This window comes from Xyrauchen texanus, chromosome 13 (genome assembly GCF_025860055.1).
Source record: "Xyrauchen texanus isolate HMW12.3.18 chromosome 13, RBS_HiC_50CHRs, whole genome shotgun sequence".
Taxonomy (NCBI): Eukaryota; Metazoa; Chordata; class Actinopteri; order Cypriniformes; family Catostomidae; genus Xyrauchen; species Xyrauchen texanus.
Genome location: NC_068288.1, coordinates 39,235,388 through 39,257,075, shown reverse-complemented (window position 1 = coordinate 39,257,075; position 21,688 = coordinate 39,235,388). Strand labels below are relative to the sequence as shown.

At 38.6% G+C, this 21,688-nt stretch overlaps 1 protein-coding gene across 1 annotated transcript in view; it reads left to right on the top strand.

Annotated features, from left to right (window-relative positions):
- The window catches only part of LOC127653928 (metabotropic glutamate receptor 4-like), a 303,514-nt gene that overhangs the window by 243,413 nt on the left and 38,413 nt on the right, over positions 1-21,688 (top strand). The window contains exon 7 of the mRNA XM_052140793.1: positions 1,215-1,415. Within this exon, the coding sequence (XP_051996753.1) occupies positions 1,215-1,415 (201 nt within the window). The remainder of the gene's footprint in view (positions 1-1,214; positions 1,416-21,688) is intronic.

Here is a 21,688-nt window from a genome sequence, read left to right as displayed (position 1 = left end):
TGGATTACTAGGCCGTTATTTGGATATTTGAGAGTCACATCAGCCAATATCTATGCCCATTTGGCTGATTGTCAAAAATCAAAAAATTCTGCCTAGTTTAAATTTCTAAAATGTACATACAGCTTTGCCAAAGTTTCTGTTTCCAATATTTTTTGTGTGAATTAAAAGTAATTTTTTCCACATTTATTTATTTTTTGTAGATTTTGTGTAAAAATAAATATTAATTTATACTAAGCAATTTGGTGTACATATTATGTGCTGTCAATAACCCCACTATTTATGTGTATATGCAGTTGTAAAACACACACACACACACACAGCACATGCACATATATTGTTTCACTATTCTAAAAAGCACATACTACAAAGTCAGTTTTACAACAATATATTTCTGTTGAAATGAAAGTAGGAAACAAATAAATTCATTCATTGTTTAGGTGAAATTAATTCACCCATAAATTTTATCCAACTTAATAACTGTTTTAAGTGATTCAGCTTCGACACTTCCAGTGTAGACATTCCTCACAGGGAGTGCAATGCAACATTATTCGCTTTCACTGCAGACACGCTTTAAAGGTGCTTTATGTAAGATTGACAACAAGCGTTTGAAATAGGTATTGTCTGTTGTCTGCCCCGCCCCAGACTCAAAGCTCATGCGGGTTGCCAGAATGTTGACACGCATATTAGCCAACTCAGCATCCATTTAAAGGATTTCTGGGCCTTAAGCTGTCTCCATCTTCCAAAGGCATCTCCAATATTTATCCTCGTTTTACTATGCCTCCGGTCATGGTGGATTTTAGATGGATGGTGAGGCTTCTTTGGTCTGGTGGAATCTGTTATCTTTGATCCAGTTTGTTTGCTGGCTTCCATGGCTGCAGCACACAGTGTTGTTTGCCTGCAAACGTGTTCAAATCTGGCAACTTGGCAGTGTCTAAATACTATTGGTGAGTGGGCAATGGGTGGGATCACACAGGCCAAAACATAAACAGAAATTCCGGCCCAAAATGGAAACTTCAAAGTAGAATATACTGGCTGTAGCATTGTTTTTGGAGTAACTAGTATTTCAACTTAGCATGTTTCCTAATTCTCTAATGACATATTATGGTCATTTTATGATTTAGTACAGTACAAATATTACATATAGCACCTTTAAGTTTTATAATTGAGTAAAAATGTAATGGCAGTCAATGTTTATGCAATTTTTCCCTTTTCAGATCAAGAAAGGATTGGACATGACTCATCCTATGAGCAAGAGGGCAAAGTGATGTTTGTGATTGATGCTGTTTATGCAATGGCCCATGCCCTCCACAACATGCACAAAGAACTCTGTCCTGGAAAGGTGGGACTCTGTTCTAAAATGGACCCCGTTGACGGAACGCTCTTGCTAAAGTACATTCGCAATGTCAAAATATCAGGTAAGTGGTTTACCTTCTGGGTTAAAACTCTCCCGTTTGTGCTTTAAAAGACCTACTAGTACAAAACAGCTGTTTATGAACGCTTAAGAAAGGGGAATTTTGCACAATTATCCTTCTTGCAATAAATAACAGGTTCCTTCATTATGACCTCACAATTTCAAAACAATGCTCTGGCATGAGGCATTTTTGAAAGTTGTCCAAAATCCTTTTAATAGCCCCACCCTGGCCATACATTTTCTGCAAAGGAGTTTTACAAAGATTAGCTTCTGGAATGGATTAGAGTTGTGAGAAACAACAAAAGCCCAGAAGAGAAAGAAACTACTCGCAAGAAAAGTGTTTTTGAAATGTGCTTAGCGAACCCATGCTAATGTTCCTCCTGAGCCATGTACAGTATATGTTAAAGCAGTTTGCAGTAGGCTCACAACACCATTTTGACATGTTCTTTCTGGACTATCAATGACAGTATAACTAATTAATCTAGCAAGTATTCACATTTACTCCATGGATGTTTAAGACTGGATAATAGAATATGGTATCTGGGATACTGTCCAATTAGATGACTAAGTATATTATATCAGTTAAACAAAATACCCTGCTTTTGGGGATGGGGTTGCCAATGAGCATTCCTGTCTCTGTCGATAGTGATCATGTTCCAGGCCCCCGCTGCAATAGTGTTATCCAGGGGGCTGGCAGTGTTATCCGGTACTGGGGGTAGTGCTGCACTATTCCATAAGTCGTAAGTGCAAAGTCAGTGGGAATTCTCATGAATTTTTTGTATTTTCGTGCAAGCATGCACTAAGTCTAGGCACAAGTAGGTTTGGCGAAATCACCTGCGCAGTGCTCATATAGGCTGGATCAATTGCAATTGAATTCTGAGGTTCTTCTCATGGATTTCTATCTATGTCCTATTATATTGTCAATAACCTGTCAAGAACCAGTGATATAAAGAAAAGACAGCACATTCATAAGAAGTTGGTAGTGTAATTGGACTGTATGCAATGAATTAGAAGAATAGAAAATGTGAATTAACTGCTTCTTTGATGAATGCCAAGCATATTTGCCAAGCATATTTCTATGACAGTGACACGCTCCTTTTATACGCATGGAAAATTTTATTATTTTCTAAATTTGGATGTATGATTATAGGAAATGTAAATATTAATTATTTGCATCTACTGACACACAAATCATGGCTAGTATAAACAGTACTTGCATCAGAATCAGAATGAGCTGTATTGCCAAATATGCTCACACACACACACAAGGAATTTGTCATGGTGACAGAAGCTTCCAGTGAGAAGATAACAAACAAATACATATACAACATATACATATAAACATATATACATAAACAATGAAATAAGAATACAAATAAGATACAACAAATAAATATATTGAGGAAACTACAGTAGGTCAAAAAAGTTGTACAGTTATGTGCAAGGTGATTTAATGTATTTTGTAATATGTATTTTTTAATGTATGTTAATGTATAATGTATCAAATAAATAAAAATGGAATACAAATATGAATGAATAGTTGAATATGCACATGATTGTATTGCCACAATGGAGAATAGTTCTGTACTTGCCGGCCAGAGGGCAATAGTTCAAAAATGTATTGTGCTGGGTGAATGGGGTACAAAGTGATTTTTCCAGCCCTTTTCCTCACTCTGGAGGTCTACAGGTCTTAGAGGATGGGAAGGTGAGAACCAATAATCTGTTCAGCAATCCAGACTATCCTTTGAAGTCTTCTGATGTCTGACTATGTAGCTGAACCAAACCAGACAGAAAAATCAATCTTAACAACAAATGGAAAATTACCAGTAAGCTACAAATTAAATCATAAACACAAATAATAATAATACATATAAACATAACAAAATAATAATAATGAAAATAATTTAACAAATAAACCATGACCTCTAGAAAGTTTAATACAAATCTCAAGAGATAACCCCTGAAACATTTTGAATATCAGTGACATTATTTAATGTTCTGTACTTTCAGAATTTGGACATTAACTTTATTACTACCTGCTGGTGGAATCTCCAAACTACAAATGCAGGAACTGAATTTGAACTTAGTGCTAAGAAGTGGTATTGAAACGTCTTAGCGCAACAACCAATATCTCAGGAAAATAGCAGATTACGCTTTTACATACAATATTTACAGAGAGGTTTTCCTTCCTATGAGCTGTTTCCTGTTCCGGTTGCTGCTGGAACGCTGCATGAGTCTGCTTGTTTGAAGCTTGCTAGCCTGATTAGCATTGCTTATTCCTCTACGCTCATAATTTTATCCTTTGGCATTTTACTGTGTGCTTCATTTTTATCTTCACTTTTCTACAGTTTCAACTGCTTGTATATTACCATGTGCACCATTTTATTTGATTTTTTCCGCTTGTCTACATCTCGCATTTCGACTGCGTGCATTCGTTTTCTCTGTGTTTTACACAGATTATTGCATCAGTCTCAAACATCTACTGATCAGAAACCAACGCAACAAGAGTAAACCTTTGCGTGAGGGATTCACATCGATCTCAAACCCTCGCTGCTCAAGAACAACCATAATAACAACAAACAATTGTGGTGAGTCATGGCATCCACTCATGTTATTGCTTCCTGCATGTGAGGGATTTACATGTGATAAATGTAAGCAATTAGTCAGGCTGACAGAAAAGTTTAATAAGTTAGAGGCACACATCCAAATGCTAGTGGAGGTCAGTGAGGAGAAAAAGGTAGATACTGTTTTAGATGCGGGTAGAACAGCAAGCAACACACACACTTTGGTTCCAGCTGTAGAGCCCCCAAAGCAGGGTGTTTGGTTGATGTCTCGGCAGCAAATTGGCTCAGCAAAATGACACCACTCTCCTGTTCTTGTTAGGGTTTCTAATCAGTTCTCCCCACTCAGTGAAAACATGTTGAAAGAGCCCTGGTTATAGGTGATACTATTGTAAGGAATATGGAAATAGAGACTCCAGCCACCATTGTTAAATGCTCGGGCATCTAACATCAGACTAGATTTTCAAAAATTGTCATTCATCTCGGCACTAATGATGTCTGACTTCACCAGTTGTAGATCACTAGAGATAATTTTAAAGAGGTTTGTGAATTTGAAAAAAAAAAAATGATGTCAGACACTGTAATATGCTCTGGCCCTCTCCCTGCTCATCGTGGTGATGAAGTTTATAGTAGATTAGTGTTAGTGAATTGCTGTATGTCTGAGTGGTGTCTGGAGAATAGCATAAGATTTATAGGAGTTTTTGGGGTAGACCTGACCTGCTAACGAGAGATGGACTCCATCCCTCCAGGGAAGGTGCCACTCTCCTCTTTAGTAAACTGGGGCCCAGGTCAGGAATCAGCCAAACTGACTGATCAAAATGTCTGCTAGCTGCCTTGAGACATCACACAGGTCACATAAACTACAGCACATAGAGACTGTATAACCTAGATATCACATAGAGACTGTGCCAGTTCTCGAAACTACCAAAAACAAACCCCTCACTAAAAAAAATCCGAAAATAATGTACTAAGTCAAACTTGAAAATAACAAAAACATTGAAGATAAACATCATATAAAAATAGGGCTACGAAACCTTAGATCTCTTTCAACCAAAGCACTAACTATACATTTAATTATTACAGATCATATTTTGGATGCACTTTGTTTGATAGAAACCTGGCTTAAACTGGATGAATATATTAGTTTAAATGAATCTACTCCCCCAGGTTATTGCTATAAACATGAGCCTCGTCTGAAGGGTAGATGAGGAGGTGTTGCTGCAATTTACAGTGAAGTTTTTGGTGTTACTCAAAGGACAGGATATAAGTATTTTGAACTAATAATCCGTAATGTGACACCATCAGATACAAATAAAAAATCTGTCATCTTTTACCCTTGCTATAATATATAGATCCCCCAGACCATATTCTGATTTCCTTGGTGAATTTGCTAATTTTCTATCAGATTTAGTAGTTACTGTGGATAGAGGTTTAATTGTTGGTGAATTCAACATTCACATAGATAATGAAAATGACACATTGGGATTAGCATTTATCAATATTCTCAACTCTCTTGGAGTCAGACAAAATTTTATAGGATTAACTCATCACCCTAATCATACACTAGATTTCATTATGGAATTCATATGGAGCTGATGTTGATATTATAGGAATTCTGTCACCCCCCTTCGATTAAAGAAAATTAAAGAAAAAAGCCTTGCACCATGGTACAATTATCACACTCATGGTCTCGAGAAAGCTGCTGGGAAAATGGAGCGCAAGTGGAAAATACAAAATTAGAGGTATTTTCCGGTACATGAAATGATAGTGTCTTTAGCTACAGACAGGCACTAAAATCCGCCAGGTCAGCATATTTTAGAAAACTCATTGAATATGACCACAACAATCCTAGGTGTTTATTCAATACTGTGGCAAAATTGTTTAGGAATAAAGCCTTGACTGAACCAGATATTCCATCGCAGCACAATAGTAATAATTTCATGAATTTCTTTAATGATAAATTTAAATCATCAGAAATAGAATTTAATTATGCAATCATCTGTCACAGTACCTCAGAAAACAGTGTCTCATAATTTTCCTCACGAGCAACTTAAATCCATCGCTTTCATAGATCACGAAGAGCTAACAAAACTTACAGAAACGTCAAAAGCCACAATATGTATGCTAGATCCAATACCAACTAAGCTCTTAAAAGTGATATTACCTGTAATCTCTGAACCTCTTCTTAATAATATTAACTCCTCGCTATCCTTAGGACATGTCCCAAGACACTTTAAAATGGCAGTAATCAAACCGCTTATTAAGAAGCCACAGCTTGATCCTATAGAATTATAGCTAATTATAGAAATTACTAGAAATGGTGTCCTCCCAACTATGTTAATTTCTACAGAGAAATATTATATATGAACAATTTCAGTCAGAATCTAGGCCCCATCACAGTACATATGACTTGCTCTTATCAACTGATCGCAGTTGCATTTCTCTTCTAGTGCTTTTAGATCTTAGTGCTGCCTTCGAGACCATTAATCACAACATTTGAGAATTATGTTGGCAATTTTGGACCTGCATTAACTTGGTTTAGGTCCTATTTAGCAGATCGCTACCACTTTTTGTAAATGAGGAAGTCAAATCAAACAAAAGTTAAGTATGGAGTGCCAAAGGGATCAGTTTTATGGCTGCTGCTTTTCTCATTATATATGCTTCCCCTGAGAGATATTGTCAGGAATCATGGATAAAGTTTCCATTGTTATGCCGACGATACCAAACTTTATATTTCTTCGAAATTTGATAAAATGTCGCAATTCTCGAAATTAACAGAGTGTATCATTGAAATCAAAGATTGGATGGCCAGAAATTTCCTTCAACTAAAATCTGACAAAACAAAGATACTAATTATTGGACCAAAAGCCGCTAAAATATAATGACTCTATATGGATGTTCTGTTACATCATCTTCTACAGCAAAGAACTTAGGTGTTATATTTGATACCAATCTGTCCTTTAAAAATCTAATTTCCAATGTTTGTAAAATAGCATTCTTGCACATCAGAAATATTGCTAAGTTATGGCACATGATCTGTTGCTGATTCTGAAAAAAAAATTCATGTGTTCATGACCTTAAAACAAGATTATAGTAATGCATTACTGGGAGGATATCCAGCAAGTTCAATAAATAAACTTCAATTGGTTCAAAATGCAGCAGCCATAGAGCTGATTAGAACCAAGAACTATGATCATATTATTCTCATTTTATCATTGTTGCATTGACTACCTGTTAAATTTTTTATTCATTTTTACATTTTATTAACTACGAACAAAGCTTTGAATGGTCTAGCTTGCAGTACTTAAGTGATCTTCTACCATGCTATATTCCATCACGTTCATTACGATTGCAAAATTCTGGCCTGCTAATAGTTCCTAGAATATCAAAATTTACAAAAGGAGGTATATCCTTTTCCTATTTGGCTCTTAAACTATGGAAAAGTTTCCCTAACACTGTTCGGGATACAGACACACTCACTCAGTCTATTTAGCTAGGCATACTACATCTATTTAGCCAGGCATACACCTCATGTATACATCAACTCACAATTAGGCTGCTTTAGTTAGGTCGGTCAGATCCAGAAACATTTATCATGATCTAAAACTGCAAAAAATTTTATGGCATCTACACTAATATTATTCTATTTGTTTCCCTATCTCAACCTTGGGATTCATATCCCGAGGTAACCAGAGCCGGACAGATCCAGCTCCATTTCTGCTTGGTGTCGGACTCCACTGCTGCGTGTCTCTGAGTGATATGGCTAAATGCAGCCGGTGCCAGCCAGACATCACTTCAGTCTATTACGATGGACTTCAGGGGATGAACTGATGGCAACTCCAACCATAAGGGGATACTTCATATGCCGCTGCTGAAGCTTAGATGATAGCCTCACCGAAATGGCCTGCAGGTTGAATTTATATGCACCTCACTGATCTCTGCCTGTATCACCTTGGTCTAATGATGGATCATCAATTAATTGCCAACAAAAGCCTTCATCAGCCAACTAACAATGGGCAATGCATCTATGTGAACTTCTGCAGTTAATCCAGGATGAACTTCAAAGACATTAGTCATTCATCTTACAGTTCATGCAAAGTCTTTGTTTAAACACTGGCCCTTAACACTTACTTTGTTTACTAATTATAAACCATGACATGCACTGCACACAAATAACTAATATTGGCATTATATTAATTATGTTTAGCCAGATGGGAACTAGCTCCCACAGTGAGCCTGGTTTCTCCCATGGTTATTTTCCTCAATTAACCTTAAGGTGGGCTTCGGGTGAGTACGTGTAAAATGGTGGCTTCCTGAAGTGTCTAGTGTATGCTTTGTGACACGCTGTAGGAGTCTGGCTTTGCATACCCCAATATCCCCAAACCTAATAAGGAAAGTGAGACGCCCCTACCTCAAGTTAGCATTCAAAGGCAAAACACATCATTTAGATTCATCAAGTTGACCATATTTATTTTCTCTCTTTTTTTAGGAAAACCTATTTTTGTTCTCTTTTGAAGAAGAGGAGTTTGTATTAATTGTGACTCAACTGTATCACCAATAAAAGTGAATTAAATGTATCAATAAAATAAAAAAAGTAAACAAATTGTTTGTGTCACTATATCAATGTCTGTTTTCAATTATCTAAGTAAACAATCAATAAAATTGTAATTCACCCAGAAGCAAAACACTTAATGAAACAACAATTGTTCACTCAACTGACTCAAATGACTTGTTCAAATTACTCAAATGATTCAGTTCAATGCAAATGTTTCAAATCAGTTCTAAGTATAATTCAGTTCAATACCCTTGTTTACTGTTCAACATTGTTCAAGAATGAATAGAAGGAGATACCAGTCTGTAGCAACGATGAGATGAGCTGAGTTGTGGTCAGTAGTGATGAGTTGGGATGAGAAGGGTTGATTTGAGGTGGAATTAATTGGATTTTAGATGATCTTAAGTGAACTGAGATGATCTGAGATGAGTATGTGAAGTGATGTCATCTGGATGGCAGGGTAACAACAATAATTGAAGACTTGGTATGTCCATTTTACTTTAACAGCCGTGCAAAAGCGCAGTGATCTCTTCCAAAATGGTACACTGCGGCAGCAGCAATACATGTGCACCGTAGGCTATATGTGAACAGAGCAGGATACTAAAAATGTAAACAAAATAATAATACTGTGACTAAAAACAGTTTCAAAGTCCACAAAAATAAAAAAATAAAAACACAAAAATCTTCAGTTTCTTCGAAAATATAGCATTCAGCTTGTAAAAAAAAACTCACATGCACACTAGTGAGTGCTTAATTGAAGAGACTGCAGAAAAGACAATCTCTTGTGATCAGTTTCACAGTCTGCAAATAACACTAGTGCTATATAACACAGCAAAAATGTAAAAAAATTTCAGTAACTGCTGGTCTGTTGGAAATTATAGTGTTCTGAATGAAACTCACGACTTTAGCAACCTTCTTTGTGCTCAGTGTCAATCTCTAACACCATCCGCCATCTTCCGATGCAATTAACAAAACTCACGAAGAAAAACTGTGTCTTCCACACCAATCAAAGCACCAAGACTAGAATCATGACTCATAAAACAAAGTGCTGTGAGTACTAAACATCTTGTGTCTTCTGTTGGCTTTTCAAAGGAAAAAATCTCAACTTTCAAAGCACTGCAGATATGACACGGCACTCTCGTATAGAGAGTGAATCTCTGCTTGGTTCTCCTCATGAGCATTCTCTCACTGAGTGTGAAAACCAGATCACCCTTCAAAATTAAAGTCTCTCATATAAAAAAATATCTATCTATATATATATATATTAAAAAATATACCCTCTACAATTTCCCCCCTGCTAAACCCTGCCATTCCACCGAACATCTCCAGGCGACGCATCTCTGCAACACAAAACATCAACATGTTAGAAACACATTTAACAAGTTACAATGTTTTCCAAACTCAATATGCACACAAGATCACAAGATTTTTTATTTATTTTACTAGTCTGAGACTCTTATTTCACAACATAGTCATTTCTGTATCTCAAAGGTAAAGTACCCTGGTTTTGTCTTTGAGAGCATCTCAGCTCAGGCACACTCCCTCTTTCATCATCTGAAATATCAGCATCATCGGAATCTTCTTGCACCCTTAGGACTGTTTTTGAAACTACATCCTCAACCACGTTTTCCTCTTGTTCTACTTAATTTGGTTCCCTTTGTTCCACCCTTGTATTGTGTTTGAATGTAATGGCAGGAATGTAAACAATGTCTGAGTTTTCTGTTTCAGATCCTGACTGATCTCTAGATCTGTGTCTGTGTATATGTCGGGTTTCAAGTGAGGGGAATGTACAGTGATTTCTGACTACCTATGTGGGACCTCCCTTTTTAGGTTTTATAGTAAACAAACTGGTATGTCTGAGTGATTTTTTTAACTACAATGTAAGGTATGTGTTCCCACTTATCCTGAATTTAGTTTCTGCCCCTGTGTTTGTGATTGTGCAACAGCACACGGTCTCCAGGCTTTACAAGTGCCCCAGATTACTTGCGGTCATACGCTCTCTTTCTTCTTTTAGAGGCCTCTTGCGTTGCTGCATTTGCAATTCTACTGCTGTTTTCAATCTTTTGTGATGAATTTTTACCCAATAATCTAGGTTGTCTGTATCACTCTCTTCTAAGTCTTTTCTCCAAAAACACCCATAGGCAGTTGTGCATCCCTTCCGAACATTAGATAGAAAGAGGAATAGCAAGTAGATTAGTGGACATGGCTGTTGTAAGCATCACTTGCTCTGAAGTTGAGTTTTACAGTTTCTATTTTTTTCTAGCAATGATCTCAGCATGTTGTACATTGTGCAGTTAAATCTCACATTGAAAGTTTCCCTGGGGATAATAAGGACATGTACGACTCTTTCCAATACCATACACTTTACAGAGCTTTTTGATTACTCTTGCCTCTAAACACTTGCCTCTAAAACATGTTTGACGAGAACTTTTGCAGTGGTACTCGCAGTCTGGTTTTTAGTTGGAACAGCAACCGTGAATCTTGTAAACATATCATGACGACATTGTGAGACACCTGCTGTTGGCTGAACACAGCTCCAAGACCAAGATGACTTCCATCAGTGGCGAGCATGAAGGGTAAGTTGAAGTCTGAATAATCAAGCACTGTTTTAACTCATCAAACTCGTTCTGACACTTTCCACTCCTACTGTAAGGTACAAAGGCTTTTACTTTGCTTTTGTTACCAATGGGTGTGTGTAGTGGTTTGGCCACCTGAATGAATCTTGGCACAAATCTTCTGTAATAGCTCATAAATCCAAGCACCTCTCTTACTTCTTTCATGTTTTTGGGAACAGGTCATGTATCTAAAGCTCAGATTTTTTCATTATCAACCTGGATTCCCTTTGCAGAGAAACTTCATTTCAGGGAGAAGCATTTGCTCAGCTTCAAATTTAGACCATGCTGCTTCAGCTGTTTGAAGACCAGATCAAGTAAATGGTCTGCACTTATATAGCACATTTTTCTAACCTCAAAGTGTCCTAATCACCCATTCACACACTCATACACCAATGGCATTAGAGCTGCCATGCAAGGCGCTAGCCTGCCATTGGGAGCAGCTTGGGGTTCAGTGTCTTGCCCAAGGACACTTCGGCATGTGGAGTCATGTGGGCTGGGACTTGAACTGCCAACCCTGCGATTAGCAGCCGACCCACTCTACCACATGAGCCACAGCCACCTCAATCTTTCGCAGTCTTTCGCAGTTACTCTCTAAGTCTTTTGAGAACACAATAATATCATCTAGATATATTAAGAGGATGTTAAATGTTAAGTCGCCCGGCACCACTCCCATGAGGCGCTGAAAGGTGGCCTGGGCATTGCACAGAATGAAGAGCATTTTGGACTCTTCAAACAGCCTAAATGTGGTGTGTCATGATCTGTCTCACTCATGGCTACCTGGAAGTAACCAGCAGTTTGGTCAAGTGTAGAGAACAATTGAGCACTGCCCAAAGCATCGAGGATCTCTTCCAATTATGGAGGCCAATTCTGCATGTCACATGGTTTACCTTTCTCTAGTCACAACAGAAGCGCACTCTTCCATTTTTCTTTATAACTATCACTGCTGGTGATGCCCAAGTACTACTGCTCTCTCTGAGGATTCCTAGAACACAAGATCCTGCACATGTTTTTTGAATTCTAACACTTCAGGTGGAACTCTGCTGTGTTTCTGTTTTATTGGTGGAGCGTCAACAGTTGGGACACTGTGCGTCACAGCTGTGTTGTAGCCATAGACATGGTCATCCTTTGAAAATACATTTCTGTGCTATGTTACACGGTGGCTTCCTGAAGTGTGCAATGTATGCTGAGATGCTGTAGGAGTCTGGCTTTGTATACCCCAACCTCTCCAAACCTAATACGGTAAGTGAGACACCCCTACTCCAAGGTAGCATTCAAAGGCAAAACACATACATTAGATTCAACATGTTGACTACTTATTTTCCAATAAAATGGAAATGTATCTATACAATTAAATTAAAATAAATAAAGTAATTGTTTGTGTCACTTTTTCAATGTCAGTTTTCAATTATCAAAGTCAACACTCAAAGTTTGAATTCACCCAAAAGCAAAATACTCAATGATACAACAATTGTTCACCCAAATGACTCAAATGACTGTTCACTCAATTTACTTAAATTACTTGTTCAAATTACTCAAATGATTCAGTTCAATGCAAATGATTTAGGAAGACTCGCAGACTTGAGTGAAATTTATGATGACATTTATTTGATGAATGTAAAACAGAAAAGTAATGTCTCTCTTTGGCAGAGGCCCTGTCTGGTGGGCCGAAGAAGTGGTATGTGGAACCGTTATATCCTGCCAGAGATAGGAGGAAGGGGCAAGGATCAAACCCCTGTGCTGGACGGGACTCAACCGATGGTGGTGGGGTGGTGGAGGTTGCGGTGTTAGCAAAATGAAACAGCAATGTGATAGATTGTCAGCAGACTTATAAAGCAATGGCTTACATGTGATTGGCTAGGAATTACCCAGCTAATGGTATGATGATGAACAGCTGCTAGTCTTCCCGCTAGAACTACACTGCACTTACATTTCTATGTATAATTCAGTTCAGTACCCTTGTTCACTGTTCAACATTGTTCAAGAATGAATAGAAGGGGATACCAGTCTGTAGTAACGATGAGCTGTGATGAGATGAGCTGGGCTGGCCTGAGTTGTGTTGCAATGATTAGTGATGAGTTGAGATGAGAAGGGTTGATTTGAGGTGGAATTATTTGGCTTTTAGATGAACTAAGGTGAACTGAAATGATTAGAGATGAGGCTGTGAACAGATGTCATCTGGATGGCAGGGTAACAACAATAATTGAAAACTTGAGATGTCCACATTACTTTATCAGCCATGCAAAATCGCAGAGTGATCTATCTGTTCCAAAATGGTGCACTGCAGCAGCAGCAATACACGCGTACCATACACGTTAACAGAGCAGATTATATATATATAAAAAAAGCAACTGTCTCTGTCTTTGTGATTAAAAACAGTTTCAAAGTTCACAGAAATATAAAGAAAAACTCAAAAATCTTCTGTTTCTTTTCAAATAGTCTTTTAAGAATATTCAGTAACTGCCATTCTGTCAGAAATGATAGTGTTCTGAAAAAAACTCACACAACCTTCTTTGTGCTCCCAGTAGTCTCTAACAAAGTGATGTACTGTAAGTACTTAACCGTGTTGTGTCTTCTGTTGGCTTGAAACCAGAGCAAGCATGTCTACTGTGGAAAGAACTTCAAAATACCTTGGACAAAGGGGCCATAGAACATGTTCCCCTTCCAGAGAAAGAGTCAGGATATTACAGCAGATACTTCCGTTCCCAAGAAGGGTGGGGGTTGCATCCAATCTTAGATCTACGAGGCTTGAATCATTCAGTCAGGGAGTTCAAGTTCAAGATGTTAACTATCAAGATGGTCATGTCCCAAATATAACATCACAATTGGTTAGTCACGATCGAGCTCATAGACGCATACTTTCATATAGAAATTTTGCCACAGCACAGGAAGTTCCTGAGGTTCGCTTTCGGGGGTAAAGCCTTCCAATATCAGGTTCTTCCATTCGGCCTAGCCCTATCACCCCGCACATTCTCGAAAGGCATGGATGCAGCACTGGCTCCTTTGCGACTCTGGGGCAACCGCATTCTGAATTACATAAACGACTGGCTGATACTAGCACAGTCTCAAGAACTGTCAGTTCAGCACAGGGATATCAACTTAGCTCATCTGGTTTCTCTAGGTCTGTGACTCAACGTCAAAAAGAGCGTTCTCTCTCCCACTCAGGGAATTACCTATCTGGGCGTTGTATGGAATTTGATCACGATGTGGGCACAATTGTCTCCTGCTCGAATCGTGTCCATTCAGAACATCTTGAGCAATTCAGGCTAGGCCAAGGCTGCACTGTTTGTCAGTATCAATGAACACTAGGTCTCATGGCATCTGCGTCCTCGGTGATCCCTTTGGGCCTTCTGAACATGAGACTGTTTCAGTTGTGGCCAAATGCCAGGGGATTTAATCCAAGGGCCATTCTCCTAAGGCTAATAAGGGTTACGCACTGCGCACTTCATTCCATTTCTATGTGGTTCAGACCCCGGTTCCTTACTTTTGGTCCCAATCTAGGTGCGTCTTGCCATCGCAAGTTGCTGTTGACAGACGCCTACCTGACGGGCTGGGGAGCGGTCTTAAGTGGTCGTCCAGCTCAAGGGGAATGGGAGGGTCATCAGCTCGATTGGCACATCAACTGCCTTGATTTGATGGCTGTATTTCTGGCCCTGAAATACTTCCTCCAGAATTTGAGAAGCTGCCATGTCCTGGTGCGAGTGGACAACCCAGCAGCAGTCTCTTACATAATTCTTACACGCTTGGGGGCTCCTATCAGTCAGGGCAGTTTATATCCCTGGATGCCTGAATGTGGGAGCAGATTTACTGTCCAGACAGAAGTGAAAACTCCACCCTGAGGTAGTGGATCAAGTCTGGGTGAGATTTTACAGGGCAGAAGTGGACCTCTTCGCCTCTCAACAGACAGCGCAATGTCCCCTCTACTTCCCCCTGGGTCTGGATGCGATGGTGCATACAGGGCCCAGAATGCGTTCTATGCTTTTCCCCTGGTTTCTCTGCTCCTGGGAGTCTTGGCCAGAATTCGCCAGCAAGGGTTCTGCCTCTTACTGATAGTGGCGTGCTGGCCGAACAGGGTATGGTTCTCGGAGATAATGTCTCTCCTCGACGGCTCGTCTTGGGCGATTCCGGACAGGAGGGACCTTCTGTCTGATATTTCATCCCCGGCCCGAGCTGTGGAACCTTCATGTTTGGCCCCTGATGGGTACCAACTGAGAGACACTGGGCTTTCGCCTAAAGTTATCGAGATCATTCTAAGTGCTAGGGCTCTCTCTACTAGAAGAAGCTACACCACTAAATGGGGTGTCTTTGAAAGATGGTGCAGTGCACATAATGCAGATTCAGTTCTGGACATTCTGCAGGAAAAATTATCAGCAGGCACATGCCCCGCCACTCTCAGGGTTTACGTGGCTGCTCTATTGGCTTGCCACGCCTTTATTTATAGGGTGCCGTTGGGGAGACATCCTCTGCTCGCTCACTTCGTTCGTGGAGCCATGCGACTGTGACCTCCTGCTAGGACCAGGATCCCTTCATAAGAGAATCAGCATCTGATAAACTTCTGACTCTCAAGATGGTTTTTCTTATGGCAATTACTTCTCTACAAAGAATTGGGGATCTACAGGCTCTGTCTGTCTTGCCAGCCTGCTAAGATTTTGCCCCAGGAATGGCTAAAGCAATTTTGCACCCTTATCCTGACTACCTGCCTAAGGTTCCTTTCTCGACTGTACATCCGGTCAATCTCGAAGCCTTATGCTCCCCGCCATTTACTATGGCGGAGCAGGAAAGACTTCACAGACTTCATCCAGTCCGTGCCCTTCAGACTTATGTCCACCGCACCAGCCAATGGCGTAAGTCAGGGCAACTATTCTTTGTCATGGGGGCCTAAAAAGAGGGCGGCCGCCAACAAGCAGACTATGTTGCATTTGGTGAGGGACGCAATTGCTCTGGCCTACGAGGCGCGTGGTCAAGCTTCGCCAGTAGGTATCAGGGCTCACTCAACCAGAGGGGTTGCCCCCCCTAAAGCCATGGCTAGAGGTGTCCCTCTGCAGCATGTTTGTGATGCGGCAGTCTGGTCCTCTGCGCACACATTCATAACATTTTATAGTTTGGATGTTCATGCCACTCCGGGCTCTTATGTCCTTGAGTCAACATCACAAGATCCTGTCTGAGACCTCTCGCGCTCTTATGAGCACAACTACACAACAGTAAGGAGTGCAGACATCCCCAGTGCCGCGGCGTGGGTATTCTTGTTCCCAAAGCGCTAAGTCAGCGCAGCATCAAAGTGTAGCTTTTTGACAGGGAATGTCTCTGGTTACTTAACTGTAACCCCTGTTCAGTGATAAAAGCGGAACAAGATGCTGCGCTTCATTGAGGAACTGGGATGCCAAAGGACTGCTCTTCAGACAAAATACCTGACGATGCACCTGTGACGCATCTATTTATAGCCCTGCTACATGTGCATCCAATGATGTCACCAGCAGAGGCTATAAATTCTGGTCAATTTCATTGATGTGTTGCACACATATTCATAGCTGGTCACACCTAAAGTTGTTCCCAAGCGCTTAGTCAGTGCAGCATCTTGTTCCGCTTTTATCAGGGAACAGAGGTTACAGTTAAGTAATCAGAGATGTTTTTTTCTTGTTATGGTTGATGTTCAAACCTTGTTTGAACAGGGGTGATAAATAAATACTAATACAACATGCTAGAAAAATAGACATTTATTCAAATTGAATTTCCTATATATATATTGAATGTGTTGAAACTTGAAATGATGGATTCCTGACACGCAAAATATGAGCTCATTAATGTCATAAAATGAGTCTGCTTTTTATTCCATCCATTACTCCTGGTCGGAGGCTAACGTAAACATTTAGTTTATACATAGGGTTATATTCTACCTATGTTTAATGGTGCAGCACTCGCATATTTATTATTTGTGTATAAATTGTAACTTAGTGCCCGTTTACGCCACAACTAGGCCAAGTTGCTGGTTTAACCGGCCCCAGGTGTGTGAAAACCATATCGTCGTCAAAATAAAAGTCTCTCATAAAAAAAACGCATCTATGCACCTCATGCCACAAAAATAAAGTTTTTCAAATCCAAGTTATTGTTTGTGTATTTATTTAAGCAGAAAAGCTCCATGAATTTCATTTAAGCGGACACACAGGGCAAATCCACAGTTTTGTATTACTGTGTGCATCTTTTTCCATTTAATGATCAGATAGGTTGATCATTATGATATTATTTAGAATGCTATCAGTTTGCAACACTTCTCCTGCCAGATCACAAGTGTCCATGACAGACATTGGACAGCACATGAGCTGTGATCCAGTGTCTGCCAGTGATTTGCTACCAGCTTTTTTCTCTACTACATAAGCACAGGCTATGTTGAGCAGAAGGTGTTTGAAGCAGCTTTGGCTACACACAAGCTCTCAAATCTTGCTAAACCATCTTGCAGCGCCATAGTGCCTGTTTTCAGCACTACTATCTACCCATAACCCCTGTACTCCCCCTTTGATCTGATTTTAAGTGAGGTTAGTTAGGCTGAAATTGAACTAGGCGGCCCATCACTTTTCTCTCTGTGTAACAACCACTCTTGTCCAGAGTGGTTTCTACTTTGGAAGTCTACTAAGTGTGATAGCCTTTAAGCTGCTGCCTTTGCTTCTAAAGCTCAAATAGCAGGTTTCTTCCACATTACCTATTTAACCCTCATATTCTGTTGAGATCGACTGTACTGCTTTTATGTTTTGCATCTCAGAGAAGTCAGTGACGTTTCTGTTTGGAGTCAATAGGGTAATCCAAGTAAAGGAGACTACATTGAAGAAACTAATATAGGCTACTGTAAAGGTTGCTAAACAATTTTTTGTCACTGCATAATTCCTATACTTCCATTTGTGGTATTTCATGACTTTAGTATTAACCTAAAATATGGAAAATATTATTAATAAAATTGAGTTGGTGTGTCCAAACTTTTGAATGTTAACGTACTGTATATCTGACAAATTCTACTGTAATGAATTTCATGGCTCTTCTCATGGAAGTACTTACCTACAGAATACTTGTTATAGTTCATTCATTTTGTTTATTAATTAGAATAAATTTACAAGCTTTTATTAACCTTAAAGTGATAGTTCACCCAAAAATGAAAATTCTCTCATCATTTACTCACCCTCGTGCCATCCCAGATGTGTATGACTTTCTTTCTTCTGCAGAACTCAAATTCTGATTTTTAGAAGAATATTTCAGCTCTGTAGGTCCATAAAATGCAAGTGAATGGGTGCCAAAATATGTACACTCCAAAAAGCAAATGAAGGCATCATAAAAGTAATCCATACGACTCCAGAGTTTTAATCCATATCTTTAGATGTGATATGATAGGTGTGGTTGAGAAACAGATTAATATTTAAGTAATTATTTTGCTAGAAATTGTTCTCCCTGCTAAGAAGGGGGCAGTATGCATGAAGATTGCAAATCACCAAAAACACAAGAAGAAGAATGTGAAAGTTAACTTTTTCTCTCCCACACCTATCATATCGCTTTGGAAGACCTTTATTAACCACTATATTTAACCACAGGAGTCTACTTTTATGCAGAGTTATGTGTTCTTTTTGGCACCCATTCACTTGTATTGTATGAACCAAACGAGCTAAGAGATTCTTCTAAAAATCTTCATTTGAGTTCAAAAATGTAATAAAGTCATACCCATCTGGGATGGCCTAAGGGTGTGTATATGATGACAGATTTTTTTTTTTGGGTGAACTAAGTAGGGTTGTAACTAAGCTACTCTAAAGTTGGATGGATTTTTTTTTTTATATTGTGCATTAATGTGTCTTTAGTAAGTATATTAGTAAGTGTAAAAGGTCCATTTGTATTAAAATAGCATGTGTCTGTACCTTACATCTTCAGTTATCTCGGTTACACATTATAATAACTTTTATTCATAAGTCAACAATAAAAAGTGAAAAATGTCTTAATGCAGATCATTAGTCCTTTTACGTTAAAATATCAGTGCATAAAAAATTTAACAAAATTGGCAGATTTTAGATAAACACAATTAAGTAATTGGAACTATTTACAAATAAGTGTAAAGGCTATGTAAATACTAAATGTAGAGTGTACAGTATTTTCAATAATCTAAAAGGATTATTCTCATAACTCATTGTAATGCTGACAGTGACCATGTATCTTCCTCCACTGAATATTTTGGTTGGAGAAGATCTCTTGGCTGAGCGGTAAGCCCTCTCTGGAGTTGGGAGTCTACAGTACCTGTGTTTCTCCCTGATCCCATTGTTTGAAGTGCTGCAGAATGTCTCATCAAATGAACTTCAGAAGACATCTCTCAACCCTTTGATGCTGTGGAGTACACTCATTTCTCTAATAAGGATTTATGCCTGGGGACAGTGCACTGTAGTTGCATCATCCCTGTAGAAACATAGCCCCACACTGCATGAAAAGCAAAACTATAACAATAGGCTATTTTGCTCCATAAATGCCATTCTTAATAGTAATAAGTAGATGTTTACATATCCTAAAGAAAATGTGAGTGGTGCTTGCCTGTGCAATAGTCACCACCAAGATGGTAGGGTGTTGTTGCTAAGGTGTTCTGAGTGATTTTTTCTCGCAATTGCAACTTTATATCTCATAATTTCTCGCAAGTTTGACTTTATATCTTGCACTTTGCATTAATGGGTGGGGCCACAGAAGTGATATGGTAAAATAGCCTTGATGTGTTGCTTTGGAGACAGTCAAATGCAAATGTCTACCACAGTGTAAAATCACAATGTGGAGGAAGTAGAGAATGAGTCATTTTCAGGTTTCAACAAATGCTCTTTTCGCAGTGAGGAGGAAGTTTTGAGTTCTGAAACTTAAAGTTTGTTTTTATTGTACAATGGCCTCTTGTGTGTTAAAAGATCATGGAATATGTTATTCCTCATGGCATGACTCCTTTAAGACATACATAATGATTTTGACACTTAATGACATTTATACTTGTTTATATTTACAAGGGAATAAATTATCTGAATAATTGATGGTACTGAATGGTACTATGACCCACATTTTCTGGTTTGTGTCGCCCAGTATCATTTGTGAATGCCAGGTATTAATAGAAATATATAATATACTATGTTGTATATTTTATGATTATCTACAGTATGCATCACATTTAATTTAAGTTATTAATATTTACAGTTATACATGAGGCAGATTAAGTTGAAACATCAACTGTTACAAGATAAGACAGAAATGCATGGGTTTTAATGGAATTCATATTGGATCAATAAAGGGAAATGACTTATTATGCATTTCCATACCTACTAGCTAAGTCTTACTTTAAGAAAAAAATTGTGTCACAGAATTATGAACAGTGTTATTTACAACCTAATTAAGTAGTTGCCAAGTCCCAAGTTTGAACTTTATAGTACATTCCAGTTTAAGTAAGACCTTACAAACGGCTGGTTCAACACTACCTTGGTCCCTACATATGGCTTAGGGCCCTCCTTCAATGTATTTAAGATTTCCTTCAAAATACAATCTTGAACATTTTATCATCCATCAGGTGACAGTCTAAAGCCCAATAGCTTAGAAAAGTAATAGCACACTTCTTCTGAAAAAGCTACACAATTTGAGATATCATTCATGTCCATAGCACAACACCTTTAATACTTAAGGTTAGAAGTTTGTTGAAATCCATAAGACCAATAATAGTAATAGTGATGTTTGCTGAATAGTGAAGCAAGCACCACTTATACACTCATAGTAATGTCATATGTTTGAGTATATAATTGATTATTAAACAGTGGGAATATAAATAATGATTTAAACCCTCTAGTTTTGATAAATATTTTTTCCTTATGAAATTCCTGTAATCCTTTACAGTACATCTGTCTGCAACGCATATTACATGGTAAGATGGACAGTCACCAAACATGGCTGTATAAAATCTTAATTCCTTAATTACCAACCAGATGACTGGTTGATTCATCAGTGTTTGCAAAAAAAACAAATATTGTCATCAACATAAATCCACCATTGCTGATTATCACCCTTAGATTTCAGTGAGAATGTCTTATGGATGGTGTCTAAGAATAGTTATAACACAAACACTAGTAGTGAAAGCACAATTTCTTGTGCTATTGTTTGGTAGACTGGGCTGCACAGGATCCAGGGAAGATGGACACGGTCAGGTGCTTGGAATACAGATAGCTCAGCCAAAACTTTAAAGCTTGAGACGGAAATGTGCTTTATTTTCCACAAAATAAAGCACATCATCTAAAATGCATCATGGGATGCTGCTCCATTGTTATCCTATCCACCTTGCCTGCCTCCTTCCATAAGCTATTGCAAAATATAAATTGCATCCAGTGTACTTAATGCTAGATATCAGCAAAGGGAATTTCAGCTAAGTAAATTTGGTCATGCATTTTATCCAGCCATAGTAATGCTTTTTTTTTTCATTCCGAGAAAAAAAGCAGTTCTTTTTACTCCCTTGAACACAATGCTCATTGTTATCTTACACATGAGTAGTATTAAAAAAGCTAATTGCTATTCATTATGT